Source organism: Electrophorus electricus, chromosome 19 (genome assembly GCF_013358815.1).
Source record: "Electrophorus electricus isolate fEleEle1 chromosome 19, fEleEle1.pri, whole genome shotgun sequence".
In the NCBI taxonomy this organism is placed as follows: Eukaryota; Metazoa; Chordata; class Actinopteri; order Gymnotiformes; family Gymnotidae; genus Electrophorus; species Electrophorus electricus.
The window spans coordinates 3136736-3157315 of record NC_049553.1 but is presented as its reverse complement, the minus strand read 5'-3'; the positions used below and the strand labels follow the sequence as shown (position 1 = coordinate 3157315).

Genomic DNA, 20580 nt, shown 5'->3' with positions numbered 1-20580 from the left:
ATAAACTCATGTATGAGAAGAAGAAAAGCTTCCTAGCCTAGTTATACTTAAATAAACTGTGACCATAAATTCCATCAGACTCACTCAAATCCCTACCAGGGCAAATATATTTTCTCATCCCACAGATTCACAATGTAACAACTTGCCATTTACTCTGATATGATGTCAAATGATAATCAACGAGTCATATATAGTTATTTTAACATAATCTCCAAATCATGACATTTGCTCCTCTTATTTTATATGTATCTATTGTCACATTCTGTTCATTACTTGTTCCTTATTAATTTGCAGTACTCATCCAGTTTACTTCATCTGTATGTTTCGTAACCTCATGCATATTGTAAACAAATTGTTACTCACTCCTAGTTGCATTTACCACAAATCTTATATGAACCAATTAGACAATATATTACAGTTAGTAGTTTGTAACTTCTGGAAAATAGGAAATTATCAAATTGCTCTACACCGCTCAGGGTTTGTTTATAAACTTCATTCTAAAATGAAGAGGCAAAAATGGGCAGGAATATGTGATTTTGTTAATTTTTCTTTCTTTCTTTATTTTCTTTATAGTTGATTCATGTTGGATCCTATGTATTCCTGTATCTCTTAAATTACTTTTCCTCAATTTTGAACACAAAGGCTGTAATGTTGAGCGGTAAGGAGGTAGACACGTGTGGAGAAGAGCGAGTTTTATTATGGGCAAATCCTTTGTACAGTCCAGGCTCATTGAACCAACGCAGAATCTGAGAATACATCTTAAACAAACAAACAAAAGCACATGCGAAACAAGTTAAAATAAAGAAGCTAGGAGTCACAAACAAGGCAAGGACTACAAACAGAGGCTTTGACTCACAATGACCAGCCAAACCACAGGCAAAAAAGGCCAGGTATACATACGCAGTGTAATTGTTAGATACTGGAGCCTTTCGGTCTTCAGGCAACCAACGCAAGGTCTCTGCCTATCAGACATGACATGGAGGCTTGACCGCGAGCTGGTTGCCCGAGGTCATCTGCTCCCTGTTCTTGTCTACTTTACCACTCTCATTCTTTTTCTCTCTCTCCCTGACTCTCTTTAAGCACAGGAGTGGCTCATGGTGGGCACGGGAACAGCTCGTGGCTCATTCTTACAAAGAACATCTAATCTTTACTAACCTTGTCTCTTTCCTTTCTACGTAGACGCTTAGAACTTGCTTCACATTTCCCTGTCATCCTGTAGATTTAGATAGTAGATATAGGACACATATATACTGTGTGCTTTCCTCAATAAAGTGGCTCTCTTGATTTACTACCTTGGTGTCAGTGTCTCTTGACTTCCCCGGATCTGACTACAGAGGACGGAGGGCAGAGGGTAACTTTGAGGAGATCGAACCTGAAGGGCTGGTCATGAGGACTTAACAAGACACAGGTGCTACAAATGAAGCGTGGAGAAAATGAAACACAGAAGCAGAATAATTACACTAGACAGAGAAACCAAGACAATAAGAAAGATAGAAGGGGCCAACCGTGACAAAGACTATTACATTTGCTTGAACTAGGCATCCTAAAATGATAAGTATTTATTTTAAAACAGTACTGTACAAAAGAAACTGCATAAACACATAAGAATTACAAATTACAACTAACTGCTTAAAAGCTAGGTGCTGTACCACATGTATAGCTGTTTTGGAGCTAAAAAATTAGACACATTTCCCACATTGCTAGTACTACTAACAACAAAAGTAATAATAATTGGTATTAAGTTTTATTGTTATTATTTCAGCAATAGGAACTTTACAATAACTGAAATCCAATCATTTACATAAATTATACAACCATACATTAATTTCGTAAAAGAATATTGTAAGGAAATCCTTACATGGTTTTCTACTGATGTGTCTTTACCTGTGCGTATACAGACTGATCACTGTTGAACTTTGCTGTGGTTCTTCGGGCAAAGGGAGAATGAGCAAAGCTCAGAGCTGCATAGTTCAAGGTGCCTGGGTCCTCAGTCTGTAAGTAATCACAAACCAACATGTAGCACAATGAGAAAATGCTTGAGCATTTTAAACATATGTAACATTTTAGCACATGTAACCTAATCTACTAAAGTTATTACATAATAAAATAATCATCTGGTTTACTTGAACTCTTTGAGCTTCAGAAGAATTTTAAACAAATGATAATTAGATCAATTAAACCAATGTGAAATATGGAAGGTACATTCACCTACAATAAGAAATGAACAATTACGTCTCAAAAATAAAATGCACCTTTATGATGACTGGTGTGTAATCTTCTGCATAATAATAGAACCACAAGCAGGCATATGATGTTTGATGCTGCTAAAATAAAAATAGTTGGGTCCATAGTACCTTTGTCTGAAATAACCAAATAAGAAAACTTATAGTTAAATCAAAACAATAAATGTGATTCAGAATTAAATAAATAAAACATGCACTGAACATTCACTGTTTATAAAAGGTCATAGCAAAACAACTTTTATTGTTTTAATCCAACACAAATGGTAATGAATGGCTGCCTGTCAGACTAATATTTTATTTGAAATCTAAAAATTTTTTTTTTAGCATTAAAAAAAAAGATATACATTTTTTCCTCTTATGCTGAGTTTGTTTCATTTAGTTTTTATCTGCAAAGTTTAATTTAGTTCCATTGCCAAAGATTATCTCTCCACATTCAGCCACAGCACAGTAGTAAGTTCCAGCATCAGAGAGACTGAGGTTCTTCTTGGGAAGCATGTACACACACCTCTGTATATAAGAGCCAGCCTCAGAGCTCTTTTTACACTGACCACTCCTGTCTCCATGAGTGTAAATGATTCCTGGATGAGGTTCTCCTGAGCCATGTCTGAACCAGTAGACACTGTGCTCTCCTGCACACCTCTTTATGAGTACTGTGCACTTCAAAGTTGCATTATTGCCTGTTATGACAGGATTTAAAACAGGATGTTGGAGAACATCATACTGACTGGCAGGTGCATCTAAAGAGAAAGTTATTTTATGCTTATTGAGGGAGACAGTCTGATTTGTACAGTAAATTATTTCATGGCAAATTATGAAATGTATTTAGTATTTTAACAGACCAGCACTTACCTTTGAGCTTTAAAACTGTGCAATCCTTCAATCCAATATGTGAATAAAATGAAACAGCACAGTAGTGTGTTGCAGAGTCAGATGATTCTGCATTGGAGATACTCAGAGTAAAGTTGTTTCCTTTTCTTACAGCATTATGGCGTCCAGTCTTGTTAAAATGTTTGTAATACAAAACTGGTTCAGAGTGATATGCAGAGGCAATGAGAAGAGGCTTGTCTCCTGGAGTGTGTCCGAACCATGCAGTTGTTGAAGCAAGACTGGATAAAAATGAACAAGTCAGATGAATATCTTCACCAGACTTAACAAACTTCAGCCCATCTATCTGAATATTTACCTCCTTTGAGGTATTGCCTGAAAAAAAAAGTGAAAAGTGAAACAACATTGATATAAAAAAATGGAAAGGTTTATGGATTAGTACAGCAAATATTATAGTTGCTGCAATGTACTGTAAATGAATGTACAAAATAAACCTATTTAGTTATACACTAAATATTATACACTACCTAAAGTTGTTAAAAAGAAAGAAATTATATAAAATCGAATCATCAACAAACTCCTCAAGTATTGTATCCCCTGGGGTAAAAAAAATAAATAAATAAAATCAGTTACACTATTTGTTATAAAATCAGTTACACATGTTTGTTTTGTAAATGTTTCATACCCCGAGATAGGATGAACTTCTATCACATGAAAAATGTGGGTAGGTCAGGATTTTCCCCAAACTCATCTAGCCTAGAGTGTGGTTTTTCACCTGACCCTTCAGAGTACTTTATTCCCTATTGTTATTTTGTTGCAATATAAGATAGCACTGTATAAATAAAATCCTCTCTTATAAGAATAAAAAACACTTCTGTAAGAGAAAAACAAACTCCTAGACTAAACATCTTTCTGTTAAATAGTATGTGAAGCATTATGTACTTGCTGTCCTGGGGGGGGGGGGGGGGGGGGGGGGATGCTCCTGTCCTCATTTCCACCTGTTAGACAATCAATTTCAACATGTTCTTTATGTTCTTTATCTGTCAATAACATGTTGATACATTTATCTTTGCACCCTTCCCTACACCACTTCCCTTTTCTCCTCACACACACACACACACACACACACACACACACACACACACACACACACACACACACACACACACACAGTCAGCAATCCCCCCTCACTAGAGGTCCACCTCTCTGGCATACTAGTATGGTCTCCATGGTTACTATCTCACCTGTTTTTACTTAATGCCATCAGTCAGTTTGTTTAAACTCACTATACTCTAAACCAATTGCTCAGTGTGAACTATTGCCTCCACAAGTATACATTACATTCCTGTTGCATATTATTTTGCCTTCTCTGTGTTTTGATCTCTGCCCTCTGCCTAGCCCTTTTTTGTATCTCTGCTGGTTTTTGATCTGTGCCTTGCCTGGTTTGACCCTGTGTATATCTTTTTGAAATATCCATTTGTTTTGCCTCTATTATTAAATGTTGCATATGTATTCCACTCAGTCTTTGAGACTCACTCATTATGTGGAGACACTTACTGTGTATATTTTCTGTCTATCCTCAGTAAGCTTCTTGCCCAACACTTGACACCTGTGTCTTGATTCGGAGTCAGTGTTCACTGCAAATCTATGTGATTGCAGAATGATAAGATCATTAGGTATCCCTAATTGCCCTCTGTAATGACACCCTGTACCCTGTACCATGTACCTTGTCCCTGAACCTGGACCACAGTCATGCTAAAACCTTTCCCATTGTAAGACTAGTGCAAGGGTCAAGATGACCATAGGTATCTTCAAGGTCAGGTTCCTCATCTTGTGTGGGCTCAGGGTCACCTCAGTTTCTTCATCCTGAAACAATGATTATTGGTCAGGCAAGATCTATGGACATTTAGATCAGTACAACTGCAGGAGGCTCAGTCACTGCCACAACATCGATCACCGTATGTTCAGACACTTAGTAGAGGGACCATTCCATAGTTTGTGCTGAACTTACCTTGAACATAGGCACAGGATTTGTTGGCTCTAAAGGGCTTCAATTATAGGCAGGCCACTGTTCACTGCCTGTGAAAGGTGGTGGCAGCCCCCTTCCTGTTTTGGGGGCCTCAGCCTTCTACCTGTTAGCTATAGAGCCAGAATCAACTATATGCCATGGCAAATTAGGTTACAATTAAGGACATTAAGTAGTTAATACCACTCATACTACTTTGAATTATGTAATGAAATGAGGCCATGTGTTTGATTCCACTTGGATTACATCTAAATCATATAAAGAAAAATCAGCATGTGTAAAATTTAGACAAATATTACAACCAATATATTAAATATTTTGGCCTATCCTTCTGTTAAATATTGAATTATTAGGATGTTACAAAATGTTTTGAAAATGTAATTATAGCATGTGCCATGCTAAAGGAACAGTCCTTTACAAATGCTGTTGTATTGCTTTTGAGTTGAAATATACACTACCAGTCAAAGGTTTGGATACACCTACTCTTTGTTTATTTTTACTATTTCCACATTAAAAAAACATGGACTATAACAGACCAATAAGATAACACATATGTGATTATGCTGCAATAAATGAATAATGACTTTCTTATATCTTAGATTCTTCAAAGTAACAATCATATACTTTGCTCACTCTTGGTGTTCTCTTACGAGCTTCATGAAGCAGACACCTATGATGCTTTCCAATCAGTCTTGAAAACATTCTCACATATACAGAGCACTTGTAGGGTGAAGAACTAAAGTTCTGAAAGAAAACTATTTGCTGAGGGTGTATCTAAAATTGTGTGTTAGTGTGTGTTTTGAAAATGAATTCATATAACACCTTTCCCAAATTGTATTTATATTAGAAACAAATGTAAGTGTAATCCATTAGATTAAAATGGCTCTATTACTATTAAAACATTTATTGTGTCAGGTGTGTCCAAACATTTGATTGGTACTGTATGCCCATAGTCTGCATATGCTCTATTCTTTTTCTTATCTTTAAAGGGGATGGTGAATCCTCTTATTGATGCTCCATTGAGGACAACTTTTTTTAATAGTTAACAGAGATGCACTTTTGTTAGGATCAACCAACTAAGTATTGACTGATCTTGTTACCAAAATACTGATCAGCTGGGCAGAAACCAAAAACTCTGTATATGACATGCTGAAATAAGTCAACTTAGAGTTCAAGGTTAAATTTAAAGTTTGCTAAACAAGCTTTGTGAAATACCCCATATTCATACTCACTTGTTCATAATCTGCACAAACAATCATGATTATTTCCACTTCCCTAAAATACATTTTGACATTTTCTTCATTCACATCTGTTATGAATCCTGTTTTCAGCCCATCATAGATCATAGATTTCTGAATGCTCAGAATAGTTTACTGATAAATGCACTTTCCTGTGAACTCTGTTCTATGTTTGCATGAAAACAATAACCGCAATCTAGATGATGTTGATTTGGTGCAGTATATAGGCTACTGTGGATTCTGACCACATCACAGATAAACTTTAACAGCCAGAAAGACTTGAGAGGAAGGGAAACTGTTTGAACCTGTTAATACCTATAGTGTTCAACTTTCATCTCAACTTTTGATTTATGTACAACTAAGACCTCTTCAATGACACCTTGCTATGCATTATACACAATCATCTTAATTTTATTACAAATACATTTTAACACAGTACAAAGCTTCATGTTAATAAAATGTCCTTGTGTCACAGTACATACGAGTAAAAAATCAATTAGCAGAAAATGAACACTAATGATATAAAATATCAAAGTTAACATTTAAATGCTTGGTTTTGTCCAGCAGGTCTTCACTGAATGCTTCAGGTGATAATTTATCACTGATGTTCTCAGTTCCAACACAATGCAAATATTTGAAGTCCTGTTTTAGTTATATTCTATATTGCCTTCTCTGTTCATGTTCGCTAGTTTTTTTTTCTGTTTGCTTCTCTGTTGTACTTTCTCTCTGTGTTTTCGTCTGTGCTGCTTTCCCTGTTAGTATTCGCTTGTCTGATTCCGCTCTCTTTCCTCGTCAGGTGTTCTCCCATCGCTTCTGTTTAGGTTTTTCTTCCCCTTTTCATATATGCTAGTGTTGTCTGGTTTTCCTTTTGAGTTCTGATTACCTGTGTCATTTGTCTTGGTTATTGTTTTTCTTACATTGCCCAGTTCTGTATACTCCCCGCTAGTCCTAGTTTCATTCCTCATCGTTTTTCTCCGTTAGTTTTTCCTAAGTGTTTTTGTCCTTTCTGCCTAGTTCTCGCCCTCAATATGTTAGCTGTCTGTTCTTTGTTCTGTTCTGTGTTGTTAGTCTATTTCTGTTTTTAAACATATTATTTATTTATTCTATTCGATCAGTCCCATTCCTTATGGCATCCTCAGTTAGTTCCATTCTTTATCACATTCAAGGCACCAGCATTTTGCAAGTGTGTTTGCTCATCACCTCCCACACGTTACAGAATGACCAACCTACTAAGAACACAGTGAGTGTGCACCTCTCCGGTCAGTGGTCACTTTGCTGTGAAGAAAAGTTCTCTCAGCAAGACCACACCGGGCAGATTAACTCCCCTGGCACTGTGGGGACAAGGAGTTCTCGATGTAACTCCAAGAAGTCCGCAAAGGATAAGCAAACATGAGACATGAAGGTAGTCGAAACTCCCGGTAAGTGCTCACACCTTACGGCTCACAAAGCAAGCATCAGGGATGCACAGCTTGTAGGGCAGGACCTAGAAGGACTAGGAAAGGTGCTTACTGCAGAAGTCCAGTTTCTGTTCCTGGTGTGAAAGGCGCCGCCTGTCCTAATCTGGTTTCTGGTCCTGGCATAGTGAATGCCTCCGCCCATCCTGGTCCTGTTCCTGGCATAGTGAAAGCGGCTGCCCAGCCAGGTCCCAGTGTAGAGACAACACCCAGCCACTTCCGGGTCTCCCGAAACCACCTCTGGACCGTGGCAAAGAATGCCCCAGCAAGTCTTTGCACCCCAACCTTAAGGGTCAGGCCCCACTGGGCATGCTTGTGAATGCTCAGGCCCTGTCCTGTAATCCTTTGGTGCCCACTGCCCACGGCATTTCTGTGACTGCATGCAATGGACATCCAGCGTCTCCTTTGTCTGTGAGGTTGGCTCTTCTGGGACTGACCCAGCATTGACATCAAAGACTTACATACCTGCTGCAAAGCCAGACCCAATGTCTGCTGTTTCAGTTGCCCCAGCTCCTGTTTTGCCTGCTCCTTTTCCTGCTGTTGTCCTTGTTCCTGTCCAAGTGTCTATACCTGTTTGTGTGAATATGGTAAAACCCGTTACCCTGCCTTGTTGCATTAGTGTTCCCTTACCCGTTCCAGTACCTGTACCCATGCTTGTTGTGTATTTTGTTCCTGTGCCTGTATCAGTTGTAGTTAGTATAATGTCTTTACTTCTGCCCCTGTACCCTCTACCCCTCATCGTGTCCCGTGTTCAGCTCCTGCTTCTGACTGGTCTGTTCCTTTGTCTCGTCTGGGTTCTGTTCCTGCTCCTGGTTTCTTCTCTGGCTCCAGGAGTGTAAATTATTCCTGCATGAGATTCTCCATGTCTAAACCAGTAGACACTGTGAGTACTGTGCACTTCAAAGTTGCATGACAGAATTTAATATAGGATGCTGGTAAACAGCATAGGGCCTGACTGGTGCATCTACAGAGGGAAAGTCTGTTATTTTCTTTTATGTACCAAATCATTGTTATGCTCTCAGTAATTATATCAGGTTATTATTGCAATGTCAAGTTCATGACAAGTTATTATTATGATCGCAATATAAATATATATGATACATTTCTGAACCTACCTTTGAGCACTAAAACTTTGCAGTTCAATATATCCAATATATGAATAATATATTGTATCCAATATATGAATAATATGAAACAGCACAGTAGTATGTTGCAGAGTCAGATGGTTCTGCATTGGACATACTCAGAGTAAAGATGGATTCTTTTCTTATATAATTATGCCATCCATTCTTGTTAAAATATATGTATATACAAAACTAGTTCAGAGGGGTATGCAGAGTCAGTGAGAAGTGACTTTTCTCCTGGAGTGTGTTTGAAACATGCAGTCGCTGAAGCGAGATTAGATAAAAATGAGCAAGTCATATGAACATCTTCATCAATCTTAACAAATTTCAGCCAATCTATCTGGATAATGTTCACCTCTGAGGTATTGCCTGAAAAAAAATGTGAAGTCCTAGTTGATTTTGAAAACTAATAGAAAATGTTTAAACATTTTTGCAATCCATGTATTTTAGACAGTATGCAGCATTTTATACAACTGGAAAGACAGGATTAACTTCCTTGTTGCTGATACGTTACCTGGTGCTGTTGAGAGCAAGAGGGCAAAAAAAAATTGAATCATCTCCAAACAATATATTTCGTAGAAAAAGTATTTAATTAGTTATAGAAAAGCACTTCAGTAAAGGATCTACAGTTAAAATTCCTTCTAAACATAACCTTACTTTATTGTAATAGATTTTGTAGAGTTACTTACAGGCAGAAGTGAAGTTTCACTAAAAAGACCAACTTTCAGATCTTGATCCACTGGCTAGATACCGTGTTAATCTGAACATGCAAGTCTAATAAAAATAATGTATAAATATGTTTCAAAGAAACAGATATTTTTAAATAAAAGGTACAGTTATAGGTTGTTAATCTCAGCCCACCACCAGTCAGGAACAGATACACCCTTCTAGACCACTTCCCCATTCTCAGTCACCCACTTATTGATTCATTCCCAGCCCCTGTCTCTCATCTCCTTCAATCATTACCATCACCTGCCTCTTACAATGCCTCATACTATTTTATCCCCACAGTTGCCATCCTCTAGCACTTCACATTTAGCCTGCTACAGCCTAAGTAGCCAGTCCTGGCGCTATTGCCTTTTGAGTAGACCTTGTTGCTTTTTTTTTTTTTTTTTTGCTTTTACAAGTGTTTTCCTTATTTGCTGAAATAATATGACTTCTTTTTCATTGCTTGTGTATTGCTCCTGCATAAAATGTCACATTGGTACAACTATAGAATACATGCAACTAATAAAGTGACCACTCTATCTATCTATTTTTGCACAGTGTTTTGCAATTAATCTAATTTTCTTGTAATCTCATGAGCTACATTATCTCTAAAGGCAAAAATAACACAAAAGCTATCAGTTTCTAGATTAAAAAACAACATCCTGGGGACAAACTGGATTGTGTAGATGCCCCTGTTTCATCATTTGTTTAATAAAGACAACAGCTGTATAGTGCGGTACAGGATGGACATCTCACCAGATTATTCTGCTGTAGAGCTTCAAGTTTCAAACAAGTGAACATCTCAGTGTAAAAAAAGAAATGGATGATTGTATCGGTAAGATCTATATTTCTGTATTTTAGTACAATTTCTACATTACATTACAGGTTTCCTAACACCATGTCAAGATGGCCAGTTATTTTGTTTTAAATGCAGAAGGTTAGTATGACTTTCTACCCAACCCTATTTCATTTACTGTCTTTATAAAGGTGCCACATTGACACCCATTCTTTAGTTTAAGAGAGCAAACTCACAGAGCAGTGCAAAAACCACTGTTGTGGCCATTAACATCTTTTCTACATCAAAGAGGTTCAAAGTACTCTCATGATAGGGTTCATTGCATTGTACATGTTTTAAAAATGTAAGTTTAACCATATGCTAGGTTACCAATACAGATCTACTAAACAAATATTAGTCATACAAATCTACCAAAATGAAAGAATTAATCCTTTATATTTGCTGATCACAAACATGCTGCTTATATTGCAGTACCTAAGTGCTCAACATCTCATTCTTTTATAGAGTTCTGCACACATGTGAATTAATCTTGACGTGCACGGGTGTGGAGGACAATTGTCAGGAGTTCAGTGATGGTCAGTCCTCTCACAAAGCCTTCAAATATGCACCACACCAAATTAAATGCAAAGATAGGCTAAAAGGCCTATAATCCATTGTCATTTTAAAATAGAGAGAAAGAGAGAGCGAGTGAGAGAGAGAGAGCGAGAGAGAGAGAGAGAGAGAGAAAGAAAGAAAGAGGGACCACAAGCAATAACAGGGAGGGAGTAAGAAGCCAGAAATAGGGACCCTCACATGGTGCCCAGAGGTGGAGTCCAGATGTAGTGCTTAGAGGATGCAATAATCATTTATACAATACAGTAAGGCAATACAGTTTTTACTCAATTGATTAAACATTGCTAATTAACTTTTGACATGCGATTGCCCATGCCCATCAGGAGACTTTTGCCTGTAGCACTGCTGCAAAACTCAAAACAAATGTTACTGGAGTTGGCTCTTATCAACCTTTTATACACTTTGTTTAATTAATTAATTTATTTTTTAATTTAATTTTTTTTTACAAAACATGTCATAATGCTACATTGATTATCACAAATTTCATGAGAAACTAACAAGTTTTTTTTGAAAGATTAGAATCACTATGTTGGAATCACTGACAGAACTCTAACAGCAGCAAGACCAAACACAATAAGGAGCTTCATAACTAAACTTATGAATCCATATTGTAAGAGCCATGTTACATTAGCTGTAAGTTAATTTATTATTCTATGATGTAATGTAGAACCATAATGTTGATGACAATTCATTGTTCTTTTGTTATGAAATGTGTCTCATTAATTAGTCCTGAGAAAAATCAAATAGGATGGGGCATATGTTCACATAGACACTTCATTTCTACACACAGAATAAACTACGTGCCACACCAATTTTCATCCAGTGAACTTCCAAACACGACTACTGGATATGAACACACACAAGGATTAAAAGTGACACTAACTAGGAGCTCTGTGTAGCTAATCTGTTGTACAGTAGATACACATGGAGGAAATAGAGGGAGTGGAAGGAGAAAGGGGAGCCGCGTAGAGGATGTAGAAGAGCAATGGTAAGGCCTCAGTGCAGGAGACAACTAGTCTCACCTCAAATTCAGGTCACACTTGTCACTACATGTTACCGTTGTGAGAGCCAGTTCAACGAAACCACTTGTTTTTTTCCTCTTGCCATTTTAAGGACTGCTTTCACCATTTCAAACTATATTTCAAGTAAATAATTACATCAATAAATGTAAATAAAATATAAAATAAATAAATTATTTCTATTTATTAGGTTTATGTTTGCAGCAAAGATGGTGTGACAACTGTGTTGTCAATTTTTCTTGATTGCTTACTCATGCTGATTCATATGATTCTCTGACTGATTCTCAGGTTTCTTTCCCTTATGTCAGTGGTGCAAATACATTTTACTAGACTTGACTGTCATCACAAAACATTCTCTAATCACAATCTTCATGATAATTAGACAAATGAAGTCAAAAAAGCATATTGTGCAAAGTGGCAGAGACATACTGCTTCTAAGCAAGACAACAGGACAATAAACAGTAACTTACAGTAACAGGAAGTAACAGTACGAAAGTGTCATAAAGGATGGTCTACCATACAGCTACAAAGTAGTTGTGCTGTATGTTATTATACATGTATGTGTACATATAATGGCAGCAATTTATTGTTTTTAACTGCTGTACATGCTATCACATAACACAGTATGTATAAGTCACCCGTCTGACTGTGTGTTTAGCCATTAACAATGTACATTGTAATGGATTCAAACTGTATCTGAATTCTAAAAAAATTTGCAACACATCCATAAATAATCCATTAAATAATTACATACTTTGTGTTCAAATTCAATTGATAAGTGTTTCTGACTGTCACACCGGCTCCACCCACTTCCTCTATGGCCAATGGAGAGAATCCTCAATGGAATTCTACTCTCCCATGTGTTCGTCTCTTTCATTTGTCTCTTGTTTCCAGGTGTTCATATACACCTTTGCATCTCTGTGTCCTTTGTGAGATCTTGCCAATCTCTGAAAAATGCATTTCTGAGTGTTTTTTGTCATGAGATCTGAAGTTTTATCTGTGTATTTCTAGGCTGTTATTACCCCAGCCTTTGTTTTTTATTACATTTTGGATCTCATCTGTTTTGTTTGCTTTATTTGGGTTGTGATTGGCTTTTTTTTGATATTGCATCTCCCCTATGGACTGAGTGTATTGTACTTTTGTTTACTCTGCCTAGTGAATACAAAATAATCTCCCAGTGCCAAGATATCAGTCACAGATAAACCTCTGCAATTTTGTTATGGAAAACAATAGAAGGGGGCATTCAGTGGGAGTCTAAGAGCTGAGAACAGCTTAGGTAACCACGGTGCTTTCCTGAGCAGTCGCATTCAGCAGTTGCATGACATCATGGCCACATAACCCTAACTGTAACTCTAACCTAACCCTAACCATTGCCTTTAAACAGGTTTCTCCAGTCTCCAACCCAGTGGCTGACAAAACAGCCCATATGGAATCATAAGAACATTCCTTAGCAGTACTTGCATCTAGCAGCTGTGTCACATGCATTTCACTGCATACCTCCAGTGCTACATTCAGGATGCAGATGAAATCACCATGACTTTATCACTGCTGCCCAGCTGAGCCAGTTCCATGACATTTGTGATCACCCCATATCCAGCAAGCAACCAGGTGTGCAACTTTTAATTCTTAAACAAGGGTGGATTATGCAGTTACGTTTTGTTCTTTAGTCACTAAAAATGGATGGAGTGAGCTTGCTTTGAAATCAGCCTTTTGCTGCAGTCTTGGTACAGAACTACATTTAAAACTTTCCAGTGAAGATAAGCGGTCTCTGTCTCAGTACATTCAATTAACCATCCACGCTGACTACATATTTTGTGCCTGAACATCGGCTGCCCCGCTATCTTTGCTGCATGAACAAGCTGCTGTGAACAACACCCCTGCTAAAGATGTACCTATGGAAATGGTTCACAACAAACTTAGTCCAGGGGAGGAGTGCCCCTCACTCTCAAGATCTATGCTTGGAGACTGAGACACAAGCGTCACAAGCACATTCTTTTCTAAGCACCCATTTCCTGCATAGCACTATTGTTCTTTGATATCCCTGACTAGCTCAACACAACCCTGGGACTGAAGGGAGCTCACTGCATGTTTCACATAATTTAAGTCCCTACCCTAGCCCCAAAAGTCCTAAAACAAAATTCCTGGTACAAATTCTGCCTGAGTACTAGCAAGGTCATGTCCTGAAATTTTAGCCATAGACAAAAGTCAGGGGCATGCTATCTCAGGGATCTCCATCCCCTGCTGCTGCACCACTCTCCTTTATTGTGAAGAAGCATGGGGGACTTCACCTCTGTGTGGATTACCTAGGACAAAGGTATTCAAATCACAGTCCTCAAGGTCCTACAGATTTTCCAACCTCCCTTTATCCAGGAGACAGTTGTGATAAACGGGCCAACCAGTCGTTTATTCAACTACCAGGGATTTTGTTTTCTTATTCTGGCAACCAGACATTCCAGGACGTTCAGGAATGCTTCATGTCCATTCTCATGTCCATCACCTTGGCCCCACACTCATTTTATTAGGCAAGGTGGATGCCTCTGAAACAGGAGCAGGGACTGTGCTTTCCCAATGCCAGGGCACCTCTGACAAGTTGCATCTATGTGCCTATTCAAGGATGCTTAGTACATCTGAAAGAAACTGGGCCCCTCAACAAGGCCCTTATCCCTCAGTTGCTCAAGTTGTATTCAGTCATAATTGTAAATTGCTTTGGATAAAAGCATCAACTAAATCCCATAAATGTAAATGTAAAATGGGAATTCTTGGCTATGAAAAATGCCCTTGAAGATTGTGGACACTGGCTCCATGGAGCTGAGCATCCCTTTCCGATCCATCACAGACCACAGTATATACTACTAAAAGACTAAACCCCCCCTAGGCCCAGTGAGCATTACTATTTTCTTGTTTCAGTTTCATTATGACCTACTGCCCAGACTCCAAGAATGTGAGGGCAAAATTCTGGAGACCTGACTGGAATTCTAGTCCCCCTTGAGTTAATGTCTATTACCTGTTCCTCATTTGCCTGTGTGTTTAAATATCACTTTCTAATGTTTGTTTGGTTTAGATTGTCATTTATGTTAGGTCTTTGTATAACCTGTATGGACTACATATTCAGACAGTGCCTTCTGTCTACTCTTCCTATAACTGCAAAATAAATTGAGCCTGCAACTGGGTCTGCAGAACAAATATTTGTAAGGGTTTGAAAATGTGTTTAGCCATTCTAGAACAGAGATAATTGTTCAAGTAACCTTGTTATATTGCACAGTTTAAATATGCCAGGGAAACTGTGGGGAAAAAATCACCTCCTTGCTTTCTCCAAATTATTAGGGTTACACATTCTTACGAGTACCATGACTGTCAGTGCGGTGTTAAGAAAGGTCTGCTTCCCAAAAATATTTAGCAGTGGACCTGTGCTCACCAATTGTAATTTGTAGAGAAGTGAAGCCAGACTCAAGTGTGTAGTGAGTTACTTTTGGGGCAATCCCAAAATCATAGTCTATGGTCATTAAGCAAGAAATAAGACAGGAGGGAATTGTCACATGACTTCCAATTAATGCGCAGCTCCAGAAGCATTGACATGCTCAACGGTGACCCTGGGCCCCATGGTGGGATAGAGTCAGCTGGCTGGCCTTTTAGAGGCAATCATCACACCAGATAAGCAGAGCCAGGTGAAGGAACTGCTAAGGGAACCCGGGTAGCAGTCAGATCTGGAGCCAGGGCCAGAGTGGAGGTCAGGGCAGGAGCTTATGGAGGAGTCAGGTCTGCAGAGAGTGGATAAAAAAAGAAGAAGCAGGGCCTGAAAGGATCCAGTGCTGAAAAAGAGCCAGGGTTGGAACAGGAACATAGGCCATGAAGAGGTCCAGGAACGCAGCTGCTGGGTGCATGAGGGCACAGAATTACAAGTTATTTCAGGGAACTGGTGGGTCTGGGTAAAATTGTTTTGCTCAGTAATTAAGATACCATAATGCTCCTAAAAAAGGTCAAAGCCTCTACCTCTACTTTCAACTTATTAACCAATCAGGACCATTTATTTTTTTCTTTACGTTAGATGGTCACCTAGCTGTACTAGTGATGGAAGTTTGGTCACATAAATGTAAAAGTATTTAAATTCTTACACCTCTTAATGCTTTAATGTTGCAAGATTGGTTTATAGTACATCCTACAATTTCAATTAGGACCCCCCCCCCCACACACACACTTAATTCCCATTTACACTACAGTTTGAGAGGTGGTAGGAGCAGTCCTGATAAATTGTTCCTATGTATGAAATTGCATTTGACTATAAAAAAAATCCTATTCTAAGAAAATATGGTCATTTTTTAAATATGGATATTTTGGGATTAACCTATTAGTAATTATTTTTCTATTTATTTCATTATTAATATTTTTGTATCTTATATGGTTGGAGTGGGGTGTTGTTTTTGTTTTTCTTTTTTGATCATGTCAATTGGTCATGTGATTTAACAATACATTCAGTGAAAAGCTCTTAATGTGTCACTGTGTCCTGTTCCAGTAGTTTTGATTCTAAATAGTAAAAGGATTCTTCTTGGATAAGTTCTTGTATATTATATTTAACTAAGTCAGTTGAGAAAATGAACATGCTTTGAGCCCATAGTGTTGATATTGTATGTTTAAACCTAAATTAAAGTTTGTTACTCTAAAAACTTTCACTGTGGCAAATAATCTATGGATTATTTCAGTTTGCTGTACCTGTGCAATTTGAATCCCTATTGCTTTATCTTTCATGTTTGCCTCTTCTTGGCTTGGCTGAGTGATAAAGGTGGCCATTTTATGTAGTTTTATTATTCATTTTGGTGTTTAAAATATTGTGAAGGCTTAACATTAAGTGTGTCAAAGGGTTTTATATTCTGTTATAAGCACATACAAAGGTATCAAATTTGATATATAGAGATAAGAGATAAGCTTTAAAAATGCTGCAATATTATTTTTTTTGTTTATGGCTTGTGAATTAGTTCTAAATAAACATTCTGTTTCCTCAAAACTACTGAACCAATCAAATCTATCCCCAACTTCAAACTGTCCAATCATATATGGCCTGTTTTTCTACTGAACTGACAAGAGATCAATCTTTTAAACCTCACTATTGTCTTCAGCAGGAACAATGGCTGGGTTCTTTATCACCTTTTGTCTTTTTGTAACTGGTGAGTGTCATTCTGTTTGAATATTTTTGTTTCTTGCTACTAAGCTGAATAAGGTCATTACACATTTCTTAAACTTTAAACACTTCAAAGCCTTAACACTTTTTTTTTTTTTACAGTAAAAACGTCTGACATCTCCGAGCTTCAAATGAAAACAGTAAAGCATGGAGACAATATTACCATAAAGTGTGACCTCAACATGGCTGAAGAAAACAAAAATAATCATTTAGCCTGGTACAAGCAGAATTTTGGAAAGCTGCCAGAGAATATTGTGAGATCATTTGGGGACACTAAAAAGTACAGATTTGATCCGGCATTTAACAGTGGCCGCTTCAGTATTAATGTGGATGGTGTTTTTGATCTCAGCATTAATGAAATTAAAGAAGATGATGTAGGAACATATTTGTGTGGAAAAATAAGCACAAGTATTATAGAGTTTGTATCTGGGGCCCTTTTGATGTTTGAAGGTATAGAGTACATACATAATTTACTCCAACATTACACCATGGCCAACATTGTTTACATTTGTATTTTATGTTTTACACCACTTTTAGTTTTTTGATTGCTCTTTTCTGTTTTTCCTAATTCATTTTAAAGCTGAGAAGAATGTCCGCAATGCTCTGACTAAAATGCTTATCAAGAGGGGAGAATCTATCATGCTGCAGTGTTCAGTACAAGCTGATACTTCAAGCTGTATAGGAAACTACAGTGTCTACTGGTTCAAACATGGCTCAGGAGAATCTGATCCAGGAATCATTTACACACATGTAGACAGCAGTGATCAATGTGAGAAGAGATCTGAGGCTAGCTATTCTACACAGAGTTGTGTGTACAAGCTCCCCAAGATGAACCTCAGCCTCACTGATACTGGAACTTACTACTGTGCTATTGCTGCATGTGGAAAGTTAATCTTTGGGAATGGAACTGCAGATGAAGGTGCATCTGAAGGTGTGACCTTTAATAATACTGGAGGCACATTGGGAAGAATGAAACTTCATTGAATTGTATAATTTTAGTATGGGGCAACATTTGCCTATAAATACGTTGTGTGGTATTAATTCAAAAATATTTTTCATAATTACAGAAAATAACCACTGGATTGTTATTGCCTTGGCAGCATCAACTATAATACTTGCCATAATGGTGGTTTTGTTTGGAATTCTATTTAAAAATCAAATGAAAGGTAAGTTCACTTTAACTACTATGTACCAATCTGACAAATATAAAAACTTGCTATATGTAGACATTTCTAAAGTATTGATAAGAGTATACAAAGTATAAAAGTATACAGAACAAAAAGTTCTGTTTTTTTTTTTTCATAAAGGTGCTTGCAATTACAATCCAAATCACACAAATCAGGTAACTGGTCTCCCATCATGCACATTCATGTTCCTACTCGTAAAGATGGCTCTGTCCTAGAATCCACAATGCATTTGTTATATTTATAGCTAAAAAGTGCAGATTAAAAAAAAACATCCTTTTTAAACTCTACTTGTATTTTGTCCTGTGTATGGTTTATAACAGCTCATATTCTTTTTCAGGCTGAGCACTCAACTATATTAAACTATGCAGCTGTGAGATTTACTCAGAAACCTTCCTCCTCCACAACATGCAGAGTCAAAGACAGTCAAGATGTTTATGCACAGATTAAAGTTTCTTAGCTCATGGGAAATGGGTACAGATTTAAATCATCACCAACATGGACGTGGACTCCCACATGTTAAGAGATCTTAACGATGTGAGTCCAGTACTCTGAATGGCACAATCAGATGTCATCAGCAAATTATTTCATAGATGTAATGAGTGAATTATTTCAGTTTTAAAATGTTACTAAAACAGACATGGTAAAATTCATTAAGGTTTGAACATGACTACTTTCAACTTATAGCTAGATATAGTACAGGTTCATGTAGTGTCCTACCACAAAATAAATTTGTGCCTTTTTAAAATGTACTTTCTGTATATTTCTAATAAAACCATGATTAATGTGCTTGGTATGCTTCACCACATGGTATGTTCACCACATGGTATGTTCACCACATGGGATACTATTTAGTATGGTGCCTGGTCCAAGTAGAAAATTAGACATACTTTTAGTATGTAACATTTGTCATTGTCTTGGATCATTTTAAATTGTAATTATACACAATTTCAGTATTCTGAATACTTTTCTCTCGTTTTGAACTGCTGTCAGAAAAAATACATTCTTTGGTTTAGGCCCCTAATCAGCAAGCCAAAGCAACAGTGGCAAGGAAAACTTAAGAGCAAGAGGGAGAAACATTAAGAGGAAACAGGCTCAGAGTCTACACAGGAAACAACTAAACTAAATACAGACTAAACAGAAGAGCCACTGATAGTGGTGGAGGCTCTGTTCACTGTTATTAATCTCTTCAGTAGGTGGTTCATACAGAGGAGCCAATCAGGTAGAGCTGGAGGGATCATAGTTGTCAGGATGGTCTGCAGGGCACTCAGCAGGATCTCTCCTTCAGGGTCAAGCTTTCATCATCATTAGAAGAGACAAGAGGGGCAGCTCAGCAAAGAGAAGTAAACATGGATATAGCACTGTTTGGAAAACAGTTATATATAAATAATATGATTCACAAAGTGCAGGATAGAAATAGAAACTAATGTTTACGAATCATACCACTAAGAGGTTTAGTTTAAAATAGTTCCAAGCAGAGTGCCTTGAGTGAGTATTTTACTTTTGTGTGGGTGGATGCGTCACTGTTTACATTAACAGATTTTTGGAGGTCAGTTAGGTAGCATCTGAATCAGGAAAGGGCTTTTCCTGTAACCTCAATATTTTGAATGTTTTTTTGTTGTAATAGAAAGTATCATATACATAGTTGAGATATCACTGAATCCTATGTCATTTTCAATAACTTGCCTATGTGTTTAAAAGTCCAGTTGTTCTCATCTCACCCAAAGACCCTGCAGTCTGAGTTTAACATGGTATTATCTTTAGAGAGGATAATGGCAAATATGGTGGCTTTTATGGAGAAGCTAAGCATTTTCTCTATATACATAGAATAAAATATGCAGATGTAATGATTTGATACCATATCTTTAACAAAAACCTAACCTAAATTGCATATATTAAAATGCTGTAATGTCCAAGTTGCTTTATTTTGGCTTTATTAGGGTTTGCATTCAATAGAAGCAGAACAGTTTAAAACAGAGGCAGACACTTATCAGTGGTGAATCTGTCATAATTGGTAACAGAAAGGCATAAGCAAGTCACAAAAGGACACTAGAACTAGGAAACCACAAGGAATAGAAATATGGCTCAGCACCTACAAAAATTACATACTAGATTTTGCGAAGCACCCGGGGAAGTTCATGCTTTAAAACCCACCCACGTACTCATACCATGTTTCTA

The 20580-nt window shown here is 37.4% G+C and overlaps 2 protein-coding genes across 2 annotated transcripts; one reads left to right on the top strand and one right to left on the bottom strand.

Moving 5' to 3' along the window:
- Nucleotides 1-2618: 2618 nt before the first annotated feature.
- Nucleotides 2619-8230, bottom strand: LOC118240129. The gene is made up of 3 exons (XM_035519968.1): nt 7842-8230; nt 3093-3349; nt 2619-2920 (listed from the first exon to the last, which is right to left on the bottom strand). The coding sequence occupies exons 1-3, from the start codon at nt 8228-8230 to the stop codon at nt 2619-2621; spliced, it is 948 nt and encodes a 315-aa protein (XP_035375861.1).
- A 550-nt stretch (nt 8231-8780) lies between these two features.
- Nucleotides 8781-18202, top strand: LOC118240128. The gene is made up of 3 exons (XM_035519967.1): nt 8781-8820; nt 17321-17668; nt 17799-18202. The coding sequence occupies exons 1-3, from the start codon at nt 8781-8783 to the stop codon at nt 18200-18202; spliced, it is 792 nt and encodes a 263-aa protein (XP_035375860.1).
- The last annotated feature ends 2378 nt before the right edge of the window (nt 18203-20580 follow it).